The 18,611-nt window shown below is 35.5% G+C and overlaps 1 protein-coding gene and 1 non-coding gene across 2 annotated transcripts in view; both read right to left on the minus strand.

Annotated features, from left to right (window-relative positions):
• Positions 1-4,876: 4,876 nt before the first annotated feature.
• Positions 4,877-4,978, minus strand: LOC124521433 (U6 spliceosomal RNA). Its single transcript, XR_006964521.1, has one exon. It is a non-coding gene; the product is annotated as a U6 spliceosomal RNA (small nuclear RNA).
• Positions 4,979-6,029: 1,051 nt separating this feature from the next.
• Positions 6,030-18,611, minus strand: part of LOC124520577 (probable ATP-dependent RNA helicase DDX60) — a 98,802-nt gene continuing 86,220 nt past the window's right edge. Inside the window, exons 35-37 of the mRNA XM_047091550.1 lie at positions 17,617-17,768; positions 10,004-10,066; positions 6,030-6,758 (exon numbers count right to left, since the gene is read on the minus strand). Of these exons, the coding sequence (XP_046947506.1) occupies positions 6,659-6,758; positions 10,004-10,066; positions 17,617-17,768 (315 nt within the window). The 3' untranslated portion in view covers positions 6,030-6,658. The remainder of the gene's footprint in view (positions 6,759-10,003; positions 10,067-17,616; positions 17,769-18,611) is intronic.

Genomic DNA, 18,611 nt, shown 5'->3' on the forward strand with positions numbered 1-18,611 from the left:
ATTCTCGGGCTACGGAAGCCTTGCCTCACCTGCCATGAGACTTCCTGAACCACACACAAATCACTGTTGAAATCATAACGTTAAGTTATGAAGAGGTGAACATTTCCCTTAACCCAGTTACTGATTCAAGTAAAAATTACAGACCCAAACATTTCCCAAGATGTCCGTATCTTCCTTTCTTTTAATAAAAATCCAAGACAGGGTAGCCCCATTCCTCCCAGGTCTTCCTTTTGGCAACAAAAACACCTAGACATAACACAAAAAACAAGAATAGGAAACTTGAGACTTGAGAAATGACATGACAATGAGTTCCCTGAGTTTTCTTGTTGTCTCTTATCTATCCAAAGGAGATGAGGAGGGGCTAATCACCACTGCACTTCACCCTCTCCAGGTGTCATTGGGCTTCTAACTGCCCTCTGACCTAGTGTCAATAAGAATACATAAGGCAGTGTGTGAGATGGAGCTGATCAGAACCCTGCCTTCACCCCCTTCCCTGGTGTGTGTGTATCAGGGAGCCGGGGGTGCTGAATCTCTACCCTCAACCCACATTAGTAAGAAGGAATTAATTGGGGCAAGAGAGAACTAATCACCTCTGTCTACAAACATTTCCCGTGACAGCTGAGCTTCCATCCTCACCCTAAAACAACAGAACAGTGTGAATCAGCCCTGTTTCTCTTCTCCCTTGAAGCTCAGTATACACCCCCATTCAAAGGTAAGGAACAAGACCATGAAGGCACAGTTCCACTTTCACCGGGAAGACGTCACAACGACTGCTGCCAGGGAAGCTGAACTTCAACAATGTTGCTATCTGCACGGAGGCAATGTCAGCTTGTGCTCCTTTAGCTAGAGAGATGTCAACAGGTCTAAAAGAAAGCTGAACCCCCACCCACCTCATCATGCTCTACACTTCAACTCATCTTCTAAAAAAGATTAAACAGGACCTAGAGTCTCATAGCAAATTATATAAAATGTCCAAATGTCCAAAGGATACAATAAAAAATCATTGATCATATCAATAATTAGGGAAATCAAAACTTGAATGAGAAAAAAACACTGATGCCAATACCAAAGTAAAGCTGATGTTGAAATTAAGTGACAAGGATTTTAAAGCATCTGTCATTAAAATTTTCCAACAAGCAAATGCACATCCTCTTGAAACAAATAAAAAATGGAAAATCCCAACAGAGACACAGAAGTTACAAAAAATGAAATGGGAATTATAGAATGGAAAAATTCAATAAAAGAAATTTTTAAAAATTGCTGGATGAGTTTAATGGTAGAGCAGAGATGACATATGATGGAATCAGTGAACTTTACAACAGATAAATAGAATTTATGAATCTGAAAAACAAAAAGAAAGTAGTCTGAAAAAAAAATGAACAGAGTTTTAGGGACCTGTGAAACAACGCAAAGAAGTTAACATTCATATAATTGGAGTCTCAAAGGAGAGGAAACCTGGGTAGGGCTGAGAATATACTCAAAGAAATAATGGCTGAAAACGTCCCAAATTTAGAGAAAGGGTATACCTACAGAGTGAAAAACGTAAGTGGACCCTAAATTTTAAAAAACATGCAAAGAAAACACCATAATTAAATTCCTAAAAACTAAAGACAAAGAAAAAAATCTTGAAAGCAAACAGAAAGAAACAACACATAACCAATAGCAGAATACCGATTCAAATTACACTGGGTTTCTCATCTGAAACCATGAAGGCCAGAAGTGGCACACTTTTCAAGAACTGACAATTTTAAAAACCTGCCAATCATAAATTCTACCTCTAGTGAAGATATTTTTTAGAAATGAGGAGAAAATAAAAACTGTCCACTGAAGCAAAATTAAGATAATTTTCACTAGCAAATCTATCCTTCAAGAATAGGTAAAGGAAGAGGCACCTGGGTGGCTCAGTCGGTTAAGTGTCTGACTTTGGCTCAGGTCATGATCTCACAGTTCACGAGTTCAAATCCCACATCAGGCTCTGTGCTCTCCGCACAGAGCTTGAAGCCTGCTTTGAGTTCTGTGTCTCCCTCTCTCTCTGCCCCTCTGCATGCTCATGCATGTTCTCTCTCAAAAATAAATAAACATTAAAAAAATTAGAAAAAGAAAAGAATGGTAAGGAAAGTCCTTTAAACAGAAAGGAAAGGATTATAAAAGAAAGCCTGCACCTTCAAAAAGGAAAAAAATAAAATCAGAATGGGTAAAAATAGAGTTAAATATAATAATTCTTCTCATGAGATTCTTACATCATATTTAATGATTAAAACAGAAATTTTAACATTCTGATGTGGTGCTCGATGTATGTAGACAAACATCTAAGATAGCTATATTCAAAAAGGAGGAAGACTAAAGGGATCTAAGTAAAAGTAGCATAGTAAAACTTGATACCAGTAGACTGTGATAAGTCATCCACGTATATTGCAACCACTAAGAAAACTATGCAAAGTGATATACTCAAAACCACTACAAGTAAATCAATATGGAATCCAAAGATTTTTAGGTAATTCACAGGAAGGCAAAAAAAAAAAAAAAGAGAGAGAGAGAGAAACAGAACAAGAAACAGAGGAAATATAAATATTAATAGCAGCTTTACTTCTAATAGCCAAAAGCTGGAAACAACCCAAATGTCCTTCAGTGGGTTAAATGGTTAAACAAACTGGTACAACCAACCATACTATGGAATACTATTCAGCAATGAAAAGGAACACACTATCGACACATGTAACAACCTGGATTAATCTCAAGGTAATTATGCTGAGTGAAAAAAGCCAATCTCAAAAGGTTACGTTGTAAGATTCCACTTCTACAGGTCTTGAAATGACAAAAATTACGGAATTAGAGAACAGCTGGAGGTTGGTGGAGGTTACAGTTGGGAGCAGGAGTGTGGAATTAGATGGGACTCAGGGAGAAGCAGGAAGGAGTTGAGAGGGGAGTGGTTTTGATTATAAAAGAGCAGGAAGATTCCTTTTGGTAATGGAAATGTTCTGTATCTCGCTGTAATGCTGGTCACACAAAACTACACATGCAACAAAACTGCTTAGAACTAAATACACAGGAATGAGTGCATGTAAAACTGATGGAATCTGAATAATGGGTTATATTTATATCAGTTTCCTAATTTTGATATTGTACTATAATTATGCAAAATGTTACCATTTGGGAAACTAGGTAAAGGCTGCATAGGATCTCTCTGTATTATTTCTTTTTTTATTGAGATATAATTGACACAATATATTAGTATACCTAAATGTTTTGGTATTTGTATATTTTGTGTATATTTGTATATTTGTGAAATGATCACCATAAATCTAGTTAACATCCATCACCATACATAATTACAAATTTCTTTCTTGTGATGAGAACTTTTAAGATTTACTCTCTTGGCAACTTTCAAATATACAATACAGCATTATTAACTATAATCGCCATGCTTTACATTAGATCCTATGATTTATTTTTTTTATGTTTATTTATTTTTGGAGAGACAGAGCATGAGCAGGGGAGGAGCAGAGAGAGGGAGGCAGACACAGAGTCTGAAGCAAGCTCCAGGCTCCAAGCTGTCAGAACAGAGCCTGACGCGAGGATCAAACTCACAAACTGCAAGATCATGACCTGAGCTGAAGTCAGATGCCTAACCAACTGAGCCACCCAGGCACCCCTATCCTATAACTTACTTATTCTACAAGTGAAAGTTTGTAACTTTTTACCCCCTTTACCCATTTTACCCACCCCACTTCCCACTTCTGGTAACAACCAATCTCTTCACTGCTATGAGTTCAATTTTTGTTTTATTTTATAGATTCAACGTATAAGTGAGATCATATGGTCTTTGTCTTTCTCTGACTTATTTGACTTAGCATAATGACTGACCTGAAGTTCCATCCGTGTTGTGGCCAATGACAAAATTTCATTCATTTTTATAGCTGAATAATATTCATATATATATATATCTCACATTTTTACTTATCCATTCATCCATCAATGGACACTTAGATTCCATCCATGTCTTGGTTATTGTAAATAATGCTTCAGTGAACATCAGAGTGCATATATCTTTTTCAGTTAGCATTTTCATTTCCTTCAGATAAATGTTCAGAAATGAGATTCCTGGGTCATATGGTAGTTCTGTTTTTTATTTTGTGAGGGACTCCCATAGTATTTTCCACAGTGGCTGCACCATTCCCAAAATAGTGCACAAGGGTTCCTTATTCTCCGCATCTGCCAACACTTGAATAACCATTTTCCCAGACATGAGGTGATACCTCTTGTAGTTTTGATTTGCATTTCCCTGCTGATAAGTGATGTTTAGCATCTTCTCATGTGTCTGTTGACCATCTGTATGTGTTCTTTGGATAAATGTCTATTCAGGTCATCTCCCCATTTTAATTGGATTATTTGGAGGGTTTTGGGTGTTGAGTTGCATGAATTCCTTATACATTTTGGATATTAACCCCTTATCTGATTTATCCTTTGCAAATATTTTTTCTTCATTGGCATGTTGCCTTTTTATTTTGTTGATGGTCTACATTGCTGTGCAGAAGCTTTTTTAACTTTATATAGTCCCACCTGTTTATTTTGCTTTTGTTGCCTTTGCTTTTGGTGTCAAATCCAAAATATCATTGTCAATATCAATGTTGCCAAGGAACTCGCCTAGTTTTCTCCAAGGATTTTTATGGATTCATCTTATTTTTATGTCTTTACTCCATTTTGAATTAATTTTTGTGTATGGTGTAAGATATTGGTCCAGTTTCATTCTTTTGCACGTGGCTGTCCATTTTCCCCAGCAACATTTATTGTACAGATGTTCCCTTCACCATTGTCTATTCTTGGCTCCTTTGTCATAAATGAATTAACCATATATGCACAGGTATATACATATATTTTTAATATGGAATAGTTCACAAATTTGCATGTCATCCTGGAGCATGTGCTAATCTTCTCTGTATCCTTCCTGTTTCAGTGTATGTGCTGCTGAAGTGAGCATGGTATATTATTTCCAGCATTTGCGTCTATAATTTTCTCAACATAAAAATTTTTACAAGTGGCTCTTCCAGAAGACCCTTTATAGACCTAATGCCAATATGATGTTTTCCTCTCATGGGAAAAAAATGGGAATAAATTACGGTGGTAATAATGATTCTCCAGTAAATCTTACCAGGATGTCTATACATATTTCTCAGAAAGAAAAATTTCACATTATCACAAAAAATGGAACATAAAATGTTTTCAGAGTTCCCATATAAATTCTCTCTTCAAAAGTTGTTCCATGTTACTTTTTAGAGTTATTGCTAAAAGTCAAAAAGGAAGCAAAGGAAGCTGACCATTAGACCTACCTTAAAGAGGTTAGGTATAACTTCCTCTTTTACTAGAATGCCAGTTTGTAGGAAATAATCTTATTCTATCCCTAAAACTTAGGGAGCCAGTTTGGTTCAGTCATGGAAAAAAAATCTTCATGTATTCATCAGACTTATGAAACCACAAGTGAGAGGTGGAAACCAACGTGACAATTTATTAATATTGTGTATCAGTGTTTCTAGGAGAGATCAGTAGTAGTCTACTGACCATTGAGTGGTCAATAGAAACGGCTTTGGTTTCTATGTATTTTGGTGTCCAGAAGTTGTTACATTGCGAGTTTTAAATAATGTGAATGGGTCTAAACCAAGGAAACTAGAGACCCCTAACATGGCACATGCAATAATGGGACATGTCCAGGTAACAGAGTATTCTTTTATCTCCAGACAAAATGAAGCACAGGTGTTTTTCTAAACCAATGTAATATATGTATAAATAATTTCATACAAAAGATCATCTTCAGTAAGACATCTGGATAGAAGGAGAGAACAGACCTTTTGCTCTGAGGATAAAATACTCAAGTTTAGGGTCTAAAATAGTTTCTAAAACTGTGATCTGAGGCTTAAGGCTAGGGAGTGAAAGTGATTATATGTGAACTATTTATTATATACAAAATGTAAATGTGTGTGCAAATAGTTTGAAAGATGCATAGACTTAACACAAAGAGACCAATGGTAAGTTGACTACACCCATTTTATTTCTTTGTGGTTTTTCAGTCATTTATATACAATTAAAATCAAGCCAAATCACAAGCCATGTGTTGTTTTAAAACATCACAGGATTCATGCCAGAACTCTCATTTATATTTTTTAAAAAAAGTAGTTCAAGTTTACTACAAGCCACCATTTTAAAGACCATATATATAAGTCATATGATTACATTTAAGTTAATTAAAGAAAACATATTTCAACTTCAGCGTACTGTAGTAGCTTATTCTAGCCTTAATAGACTTTTATAAATTATGACATTGAGGCAAAAAATGTTGAGAACGTAATATTTGTTTAGGCCTCACAGAGTAAAAATTGTTCTTCAGTCACAAAGAAAATCTACACATTTTCTCAATCAATCCACAAACTAGCTGAAACATAGGCATTATTATTAAACTATATAAAGAAGCCAAGATTCAAAGACATTAAATAACTTTTCCAAGGGTACTCATGAAAGACATGCCGGGTTTGATTATAATTCTGACTCCAAATTGTTACTTCCACTTCATTATATATGTATTTATGACCAAAAATATGAGGATCACAAAATATGACTTCAAAAATGCCCATGGAAATATTTTAAGTGATCTGGATAGTCTTTGTTTTTAAACTTGGTTAAGTTTTTCAAAAAAGGTTTCACTCAATTGTTCAAATGCTAAGACCACATTGTCATCTTCATTTTCACATAGTTCACGCAAGGAAACACTGTAAATGGAAATACACAGCATTTTAGTGAGAGTCAGTACTATAAGAAGGACTTTTTCCATGTGGGAAGAATTAAGAAAATCCCATTACATGATGAAATGGTAGAAAAATATGAAGAATGATGATAAGAAACATGTTTATCTTAAAAAAAACTTGAATGGAAAAAATAACAAAATAAAGATAACAAAACAGTTCCCGTACAGTTCCTCTTCACGTCAATTACCAAGAGGATTTTAAAGGCCAACAAATGTCATGTAAACCTATCCCTCTTCCCTTCAAAAGCAACAACACAAATTCCCTTCCTTTCTCCATGCACCTCTTTAGAGGCTATTTTGTGATTTTTTTTTTTTTTTTTTTTTTTTGGCTACCGTGTCCAATATATACTGAAACCCACAAGTAACTACCGCTAAGAAGGGCAAAATATTACTTCCTTTACCTAGGTATCTAAGAAAATTAAAAAGAAAAAAACAGGGTGTAATAAATAGAATAATGGTCTTCCAGAGATATTTATGTTCTAATCCTCAGAAATCTAGGGCCATGTTAGTTTACATGGCAATGGAGAATTAAGGTTGCAGATGGAACTGAAGTTGCTGATCAGGTGACTTTGAGATGGAAAAATTATTCTGGATTTTCTGGGTTAGCCCATTATAGTCTCAAAGGTTCTTGTAAGCGGGAGAGGGAGGCAGGAGAGAGCTCATCTCAATGTAAGACTTTCCCCACCATTGCTGGCTTTGAAGAGGGAAGGGGACCATGATAAAAAATAATGCCAGCAGCCTCTGGAGCCTGGAAAAGACAATAGAGCAGATTGTCCTAAAGCCTCCAGAAAGAAATGAGCTTTGCCAACATCTTGATTTTAACCCAGTTAGACCCATTTTGGATTTCAGGCTTCCAGAACTGTAAGATAATAAATTTGTGTTGGTTTAAACCACTAAATTTGTGGTAATTTGTTATAGCAGCAATAAGAAATGAATATGCAGGTGAAAAGAAAGGAGAGAGGAAATCCACAAATGAACCGTGCAGCTGCAGTGATAAAGTGCTGAACATAATCAGGATCTGACGTTTTATCAACCTATTGTAATTCCTATTACCTTGGTTTCACTAGAGTTCCAGAATTTTTCCTAGTGTCTTCATTGACCCAATACAAACAATGACCAGATCTGTATCTGTAACACTGAATTTCCTCCTAGTTACAGACCTATAATTATGACACCGACCATTTCCTCTTGAATGATTTCCCACAGATATTATGTGACATATATAAATTCTAACTCACTATTTTTGGTTCTTAGTCCTCCTCCAACCTCACCCTCACCTCTATGTTTCTTATGTATCATTAACTAAAATAGAAACCTTGTTATCTTCACCAACTACATGGCCTTTATTGACAGTTTCTTTGAATACTATATCATAAATACTTCTCTAATCATCATTGGTTCTATTTCCTTAATCCAGACCCACACCCACTTTCACCTGCATGGCTGTTATAGCCTTTGAGTTTCTGCCACATACATAAACCATACACATCTCTGTCACACATATAAACCATAGACCCATTATCATACTCATGTCTATGCACTGTCTACACATTATTCAAAATATTAAGCCCAGACTCCATAATATGAGAATTAAGACCCTTCTCAATGTATCCAAATTGTCTTTAAAGCTCCTTTAAGCAACTCAGCATCTTCCCCATCCCTATCACAACTCCCATATTCCCCATGCCACTATAGTGAGATCGAAGCCAATACCTGACATATCAGGCCCTTTCTCATTTCTGTACTTTGAAAACACTATTTCCTCTTCCCCCTTAATATACCTTAAGACTTAGTGAAAAAAATTACTTCATTTGAAAATCTTTCTCTGAATCCAAGGTCAAGTTAGTTGCCCCCTTATCTGTCACCCTAGCACTTATTACCTTTTTAATATCTACAAGTAAGTTTCCTCACACTACACTGTAAGATTATGTTTAAAGAAGGGATAGATTTAATGATTATCTGTATCTCAAATGCTTAAACATATTCCTCAAATCAGTAATGTTTCAATAATTTTTAAAGAAAAAAAATGAATGATATTTCTAGGATCAGATTTTGAGACAGCTCCAAAGTCTCTGGAGTTTCTTGAGATGTTCTTGAATAACTATGAGCTACTCAAGAAATACACTACATAGAGATACTCAAGAAACTAGAGCAGTTCCCTCTGCTCTAGCATCCTCATAGTTTCATTCTCTGTATAAAACATCCAAACAGGTCTAACTAATCTTGTATCAAAAAAATAAAAAACAATGACCTAATTAGCAACAACTTCATGAAGATGAAGAGATTCATGGCAAATTACATGTATTCATATATGTGAAGAAATATAATTTTTAAAGCAAGTGATAGAAAAGGGAAAACCCATAAAGTATTAAGGTACATGCAGAACAGAGGCTTTAGGAAGATGTATATTTAACCAGGAAATACATGATGGGCTTAAGGATGGATCTTCTAATAGAGCCTTAGGATGGGGGTATCCATATAAAGTTTGGAATTGTTTGGGTCCCCACAGAGCTCTGTTAAAGATGAAAACAGGAAGCCAATATGAGAGATTAGTGTCAGATGAAGCCTGGGCAAAACACTGTATAAAGCAAGAGAATCCAGAATATATAAATTGAAATATAACCAGGGACCAATGGAGCCCTAAGGGGCCCTGTGAAGTATCATGTATCTGACAAACACTGGTTATGAAAACAGAATACTAGCATCTAGGAATTCCTGAGGTTTTGGAATATCGTTCTATTATGCAGTGCCTGAGGCTAGGGTTCTGGTCTGAATTAAACCTTACGTCAAATGGGCTTTGGAATTAATTCTATTATAGAACCAGTGCAACAGGGTGTTGAAGAGAAGCTCTGCAAATTGTTTGGGGAGTTGAAAGGCATGACATCGAAGAAGCTCAGTGTCACTTCTAAGTATAAGGTCAACAGGGGTGCCTGGGTGTCTCAGTCAGTTAAGGATCTGACTCTTGATTTCAGCTCAGATGGCGATCTCATGGTTCATGAGTCTGAGCCCTGCATGGGCTCTGCACTGACAATGCAAAGCCTGCTTGGGATTCTCTCTCTCCTTCTCTCTCTGCTCCTCCCCTACTCATGCTCAAGCACTCTCTCTCTCAAATTAAATAAACTTAAAAAAAGTATGAGGTCAACAAACTCAATTTAATTACCATTAAAATTTTGGAAAATATGAAATCAATACTTAAAGTATATAACATACCTGATAGATCGAATGGTGAGTGCAAAATCTTTCAACAACTCATAAGCAGTTCCTTCATTCATCCTAAACAAAATATCATTTTGAAAATTAATAGTATAAAAACATTAAAGAACTTATTTGATGCTGAAATTTTGGCTTTGTCAATAAGAGATTACTTTCATCTGTCAAGACATGTTTATTAGAATGCCACAATCCTAAAGGATAATTCAATCAACAGGAGTGTTAATTATGAATTCAAATATCACAAGTACAATACGCATAGGAGACTGACCATTTCAGGAGAAAACCAAAGTAGGAAAGTTAAGCTCAGAAGAGTGAATGGGGGCTGGAGAATCAAAAGGGAAGAATCAGACTATTTACTAATGTCACAACTACTCTTACTCATGACAATGAGTCATTTTTTAAAAAATATTTAAATATTTAAAAATATTTTTAAAAATGATCAGAAATACATCCGAGGGGGAAGAAGGCAGCAGGGTAGGAAGACCCGAAGCCTGCTTCATCCCATGAATACAACTAGATAACTATCAAAACATCCTAAATACACCAGAATCAACCTGAAGACTGACAAAACAAATTCCACAACTAAAGGTAGACAAGAGGCCACATCAAAAAAGGTAAGAAGCACAGAGACATGGTTTGGGAGAGAAACATACTGTGGCTGCTGCAATGGGGAGGGAGCCACAGGCATGGAGAAGGGCAAGAGATAGACTAGCACATAGGGGATTGTACAAGGAGATGTTTCCCCATACCAACTGGCTTGGAAAAAGAGATGGTCCAAATTTCATGAGTTCTTACAACCAGCAGGGCCTAAATAAAGACTGAAATTTTAAAGGTCAGTAGGTGTGGCACAGATAGAGCCCAAAAGCATCGAGGCTGCTCTTGGAGAGAAGACAGGGCAAACAGCCCACAGATGCACAGCATGAAAAGAACTACCTGAAGAGTGGCTGCAGCACACAGTGGGGAGGTTATCTGCTCTTCTCAGAGTATGTTTCAGAGAGGCAGTGTTCACAAGACACCCCTCTGGGAACAAAGAAACTGGCCAGCATAATTTCCTCCCCCATCCCTCAGCATACGCACAGGGCCACCTGCAGGAAGCAGCACCATGCTAACAGCTGACAATCGCTACCTAACTTGCTCACACCAAGCCTCATCCCCACACACACTCTGTTGGAACCACCCTTCCCAGTCATTCTTGCCTCAGTCCCAGTGCTGCAGGTACCCTCCCAAAGAAGACCAGCCCAAACCTGTGCCTATACCATGTCTACCAACATAGGAGCTCTTCTACATAAGGCCATTACCATAAAAAACAGGGGAAGTAGCTGAGTTTCCTAACATAGAGCAGGCACAGAGACTTAGACAAAATGAGAAGAGAGAGGAATTTGTCCCAAATTAAAGAAAAGGACAAGGCCATGGCCTTGAAACAGATATAAGTAACATGTCTGATAGAGAATTTAAAGAAATGATCCTAAAGATACCCATTGGACTTAAGAATGGAAGACATGAGTGAGAACCTTAACACAGAGATAAGTTATAATATATCAGAGATAAAGGGCTCAATAAACAAAAACACAAACATGCATGATGGAATGAACAGCAGGATGGAAGAAGCAGAGGAACAAATTAATGACCTAGAAAACACAGTATTAGAAAGTAATCAAGCTGAACAAAAGAAAAAAAAGAATTATGCAAAACAAGAACAGACTTGGGGAACTCAGTGACTCTATCAAACATAAAAACATTCATATTATAGAAGTCCCAGGAGAAAGAAAAGGAGACAAATGATTTATTTAAAGAAATAATAGCTGAAAACCTCCCTAATCAGGGGAATGAAATAGATATCCAGATCCAAGAGGCACAAAGAACTCCCAACAAAATCAACAAAAGCAGATAAACACCAAGACACAACTAAAATGGCAAAATATAGTGATAAGGAAAACAATTTAAAAGCAGCAAAACAAAATAAGACAGTTACATACAAGGGAAATCCCATTAGGCTATCAGGGTCTTTTTCAGCAGAAACTTTCCAAGGAAGAAGGGAGTGGCATGATATATTCAAAATGCTGAATAGGAAAAATCTGTAGTCAAGGATACTCTATCCAGCAAGTCTATCATTCAAAATAAAAGAAGAAATAAAGAGTTTCCTAGACAAAAACTAAAGCAGTTCATGACCACTAAACCAGCCCTCCAAGAAATATTAAAGAGGATGCTAAGGAAAAATGAAACACCAAAATTGACAGTATGAAGGTGGGAAACACAAAATCAGTATAAATGAATCTTTTTTGTAAAATACCAGCCAAAGAACTCACAAAATTAAAGTATGAAAATAAGACACCATGTACCTAAAACATGGGGAGGAGAGGAGTAAAGAATGGGTTCAAATTAACTGACCATCTACTTAAGATAGATGGCTATATTCAGAAGATATAACCTAATGGTAACCAAAAATCAAAACCACTAATTAATATGCAAATAATAAAGAGAAAGAAGGCCAAATATATCACTAAAGAAATCCATCAAATCATGAAAAAGAAAATGACAAGAAAGAACCAGAGAAAATTTTCAGAAAGAACCACAAAACAAGTAATAAAATATCAATAAATATATATCTATCAATAATTACACTGAATGTAAATGGACTAAATACTTGAATCAATGACACAGGGTGACAGAATGGATTTTTTTTAGAAAAAGACTCATCTATACACTGCTTATAAGAGTATTTTTAGTCCTGAAGATACCTGCAGATTGAAAGTGAGAGGATGGACATTTATCATACAAATGAATATCAAAAGAAAGCCAGAGTAGCAATACTTACAATGAACAAACTCAACTTTAAAACAAAGACTGTAACAAGAAGTAAAGCACCCAAATACATAAAACAGTTAATAATGAACATAAAGGAATTAATTGATAACAACACAATAAGAGTAGGGGGCATTAACACCCCCACTTACATCAATGGACAGATCATCTAAACAGAAAATTGGCAAGGAAATAATGGCTTTGAATTACGCACTGGATCAGCTGAACCTAACAGATATATCTAGAACATTCTATCCTAAAACATCAGAATACACATTCCTTTCAAGTACACATGGAACATTCTGGAGAATAGGTCATGTATTAGGCCATAAAACAAGCCTCAACTAATTCAAAAAAGATTAAATCGTACCATACATCTTTTCTGACCACAATGTTATGAAACTAGAAATAAACCACAAGAAAAAATTTGCAATGACCGCAAAGAGATGGAGGTTAAGTAACATACTACTACACACTGAATGTGTCAAATAGGAAATCAAAGAAGAAATAAAAAATACATGGAAACAAATGAAAATGAAAATACAAAGGTCTAAAACCTTTGGGATGCAGCGAAAGCAGTCCTAAGAGGGAAGTTTATAGAAAAACAGGCCTACTCAAGAAGAAAGAAAAATCTCAAATAAAAAAACCAAAAAACAAAAAACTAATCTTACACTCAAAGGAGTTAAAAAAAAAAGAACAATAAGCAAAACCTAAAGCCAGCAGAAGGATGGATATAATAAAGATTAGAGCATAAATAAATGATATAGAAACTAAAAAAAAAAAAAAATAGGTCGATGAAATCAGAAGCTGGGTCTTTGAAAAAAATGAATAAAATTGATAAATCACTCTGCAGACTTATCAAAAAAAGGAGAAAGGACACAACTAATAAAATCACAAATGAGCGGGGAGAAATAAAAACCAACACTAACAAAAATACAAATAATTATAACAGTATATTATGAAAAAATATATGCCAGCAAATTAGACAACCTAGAGGAAATGAACAAATTCCTAGAAACATGAAACTTGCCAAAACCAAAACAGGAAGAAACAGAAAATATAAGCAGACTGACTACCAATAACAAAATTAAATCAGTGATCAAAAAACTCCCAACAAACCAAAGTCCAATACCAGATGTCTTCACAGGCAAATTGTACCAAAAATTTAAAGAAGAGTTAAAACCTATTCATCTCAAACTATTCCAAAAAAATGCAAGAGTAAGGAAAACTCCTAAATTCACTCTATGAGGCCAGCATTACTGTCATACCAAAAACAAGTAGAGACACCACAAAAAAAAGGCCAATATCTCTAATTAATATGGATCAAAAAAAACTTCAACAACTACCAGCAAACTAAATCCAACAATACATTTAAAATAAATTTCATATTAAAAATAAATAAAATAAAATTTTAAGATTAAAAAATAAATAAATAAATAAATGTAAAAAAATATATAAAAAAAGCAATACATTAAAGAATTTTTCACCATGAAAAAAAAATAAAAAATAAAAAACCATTAACCACAATCAAGTGGGATTTATTCCTGAGTTGCAAGTGTGGTTCAATATTTATAAATCAACCATATGACATATCACATCAATAAGAGAAAGAATAAGAACCATATGATCATTTCAATAGACACACAAAAAAAGCATTTGACAAAGTACAACATCCATTCATAATAAAAACCCTGAACAAAGTAGGTTTAGAGGGAACGTACCTCAACATAATAAAGTCTATTTAGGAAAAACCCACAGCTAACATCCTCAAAAGGGAAAAACTGAGAGCTTGTCCTCTATGGTCAGGAACAAGACAGAATGTCCACTTTCACCACTTTTATTCAATATAGTCCTGGAAGTCCTATCCACAGCAATCAGACAACGAAAATAAACAAAAGGCATACAAATTGGTATGGAAGGAGTAAAACTTTCACTATTTGTAGATCGTATGACACTATATATAGAAACCCAGAAAGATGCCACTAAAAAACAGCTAGAGCTGATAAATGAATTCAGTAAAATCACCGTACAGAAATCTGTTGCATTTCTATACACAGGGAGGAAGCAGCAGAAAGAGAAATTAATAAATCAACCCCATTTAGAATTGCACCAGAAAACAATAAGATACCTAGAAATAAACATAACCAAAGAGGTAAAAGACCTGTATTCTGAAAACTATAAAATGTTAATGAAAGAAATTGAAGATGACACAAAGAAGTGGAAAGACATTCCATACTTGTGGATTGGAAAAACACATATTGTTAAAATGTCTTTACTACCCAAAGTAAGCTAAACATTTAAAGAAATCCCTATCAAAATACCACCAGCATTTTAACAGAGTTAGAATAGACAATCCTAAAATTAGTATGGAACCATGAGAGACCCTGAATAGCCAAAGCAAACTTGAAAAAGAAAAGCAAAACTAGAGGCATCATAATTCCAGACTTCAGGTTATATTACAAAGCTGTGGTAATCAACACAGTATGGTACTGGTACAAAAGTAGATCAATAGAACAGAATAGAAATCCCATCAATAAATCCACAATTATATGATCAATTAGTCTTCAACAAAGCAGGAAAGAATATCCAATGGAAAAACAATGGTCTCCTCAACAAACGGATAACAAATGATGTTGGGAAAACTAGACAGCAATATGCAGAAGAACGAAACTGGAAAACTTTCTTACACCATATACAAAAGTAAATTCAAGATGGATTAAAGACCTAAATGTGAGACCTGAAACCATAAAAATCCCAGAAGAGAACACAAGCAATAACTTCTTTGACATTGGCCATAGCAACTTTTTTCTAGATAGGTCCCCTGAGGCAAGGGAAACAAAAACAAACATAAATCATTAGGACTACATCAAAAATAAGTAGCTTCAGGGTGTCTGGATGGCTCAGTCAGTAGAGTGTGACACTTTTGATCTCACGGTCATGAGATCAAACCCCACACTGGACATGAAGCCTACTTAAAAAAAAAAAAAGTAGTTTTTGCACAGTGAAGGAATCAACAAAACTAAAAGGCAACCTATAAAATGGGAGAAGATATTTGCAGATGACATATCCCATAATGGATTGTATCCAAAATATATAAAGAACTTACAAAAATCAACACACACACACACACACACACACACACACACACACACAAATCCAATTAAAAATGGCAGAAGACATAACGGACATTTCTCCAAGGAGGACATACAGATGGCCAAAAGACAAACGAGGAGATGCTCATCATCCCTTGCCATCAGGGAAATGCAAATCAAAACTACAATGGGATATAACCTCACACCTGTCAGAAGGGCTACAATCAAAAGCACAAAAAACAAGTGTTGTCAAGGATGTGAAAAGAAGGGAAGCTTCTTACACTGTTGGTGGGAGTATGAACTGATGCAGCCACTGTGGAAAACTGTATGGAAGCTCCTCAAAACGTTAAAAGTAGAACTACCCTGCAATGCAGCAACTGCTTTACTGGGTATTTATCCAAAGCATACAAAAACACTAATTCAAAGGGATACATGCACTCCTATGTTTATAGCAGTATTATTTACAATAGCCAAGATATGGAAACAGCCCAGGTGTCCATCAATTGATGAATGGATAAAGAAGTGGTATATATATATATATATATATATATATATATATATATATATAAAATGGAACATTATTCAGCCATAAAAAAGAATTAAAAATGCCATTTGTGATGACATGGGTGGAGCTCAAGAGTAGAATACTAAGTGAAATAATTCATCCAGAGAAAGACAAATACCACATGATTTTACTCATCTGAGTAATTTAATAACAAAACAAATAAGCATAGGGAAAAAGAGAGATAGAGGCAAATAAAGAAGCAGACTCTTAACTATAGAGAACAAGCAGATGTTATCAGAGGGGGTGGGGGTGCAAGGATGGGTGAAATAAGTGATGGGAATAAGGAGTGCACCTGTTGTGATGAGCACCAAGTGATCAAAATAAAAACTTTAAAAATATAATAAAACACATCTGCATGAGTGATCTATGAAATATAAAAAAGTTGATCAACATTTCTCAAGTGTCTGGAGTTTTAAATACTTTAATTCAATAAATACTGTTCAGAATTTTATATAAAATGCTATTGAATTACTGACTGGTATGACAGAATGCTCCTCCCACATCCACCTGCTCAATGTCTGGGCCAATTTTTCTTCTCCCAGGTAAATCCAAGATGGTTTACCCCTCCTTACTGTTTTTGAAAATGTATTCCCTGCCAAAGAGCTAACACAACTGTCATATGCTCAGTCCTCAGATGTGTGAGTTACATACCTTTTTATATACTTCTCTCAGATAATGGTGAGCATGGCACTGTTTGTTATTATTTTTCAGTTTTAAAATATCTCATGATGAATAAAATAGGATAGTAATAAATAAAAACACATCTGTGAGTATGCACAAATATTTATATCTGTAGTGTACATCCTTAGGTCAAGTGAGTCAGCCTAAGTCCCAAAAGTATGTTGGTAAACCACAAAAATAACACAGAGTTTGTTATTCCCTCTTGCCATTAATCTACAGTAAAAAATTCCAGTATATTTAGCATGATTAACCTATACTTAAAATTGTAAAAGGCTTTGCCTAAAATTCATCCGTTAGATAGCAACGCAAAGATGGATACATAAATAGAACCAAAGGTAGAGGTAGAAATGAAAGAGAAAGATGCAGACACAGACATGAATGCAGACATGGAGACAGAAATAAAGGTAGAAGTAGAAATGATTAAAGAGCAAGAGAGAGTGGGGGGATAGGTGAGGATAGACAAAACATACCTGTTGTCCTGGACTAGTCCTGTCAAGGAACCATGTTTATAGAAATCAAGTGCATAAGCATTAAGTGGCATTCTTCTTCCTTGGTTATCAAATATCTTTGACCACAGCACAGGAGCCTGAGTGTGATTGATACCAATTGTGCGCAGAATGACCTAAAGAAATACAACTTTTACTGTTATTTATGTATAAAGGAAGGTAATGCTTTCTTATGTTGTGCTTTGTAGTTCTTTTCCTTAATCAACATTTTTGAAGCATACTCTTCATGGTGAAGGAAGAGGGTGTCTTTCATACACACTGGTTTGTTGCTGTCCTAAGTACACCTAGATAATAGTACCTATGAACACTGTTAACCTCACAGCACACTCTTGGCAATTTCAACCTTCTAATCAGTAGAATAATAACAAGACTCACTAGGAAATAAAAGCTAATTAAATTTTTTTTCATTATCCTAATTTGTACAGGAGATACCTTGTAAAGAGAGTATCAGAGAACTGGTGCCTTGTTTAAGAGAAGAGTTCAATTGAACAACTCTAACAATTGTTAGAACACAATTACCAGAATAAAAAGGAAAGGGAGAAAGATGTAGGGGGATAAGAGAAGAAGGAGGAGACGGAAAAGGAGAAGGAGAATGAGGAGAAAGAGAAGGAAAAGAAGGAGGAGGGGGAGGAGGAGGAGGAAGAAAGAAAGAAGGAAAGAAGGAAAGAAAGAAAGAAAGACGACAATGAGGAGGAGGAGGAGCAGGAGGGGAGGAAGGAGATGAAGAAGGAAAAATAAAGAAGGAGGAGGAGGAGAGGGAGGAGGAGGAAGAAGAAAGGAGAAGAAGAAGAAACAGAAGAAAGGGAATGAAGAGAAGGAAGAGGAGAAGGTGGAGGGAAAGGAGGAGGAGAAGGAAGAAAAAGAAGAGGAAGAAGAGGAAGAAGAAGGAAGAGGAAGAGGAGAAGGAGGAGGAGAAGGGGAGGAGGAGGACGAGGAGGAGAAGTAAGAGAAAGAGGAAG

Source organism: Lynx rufus, unplaced genomic scaffold (assembly GCF_022079265.1).
Source record: "Lynx rufus isolate CCGP_SWC_20201006 ecotype Redwood Valley unplaced genomic scaffold, mLynRuf1.p SCAF_3, whole genome shotgun sequence".
NCBI classification, from domain to species: domain Eukaryota; kingdom Metazoa; phylum Chordata; class Mammalia; order Carnivora; family Felidae; genus Lynx; species Lynx rufus.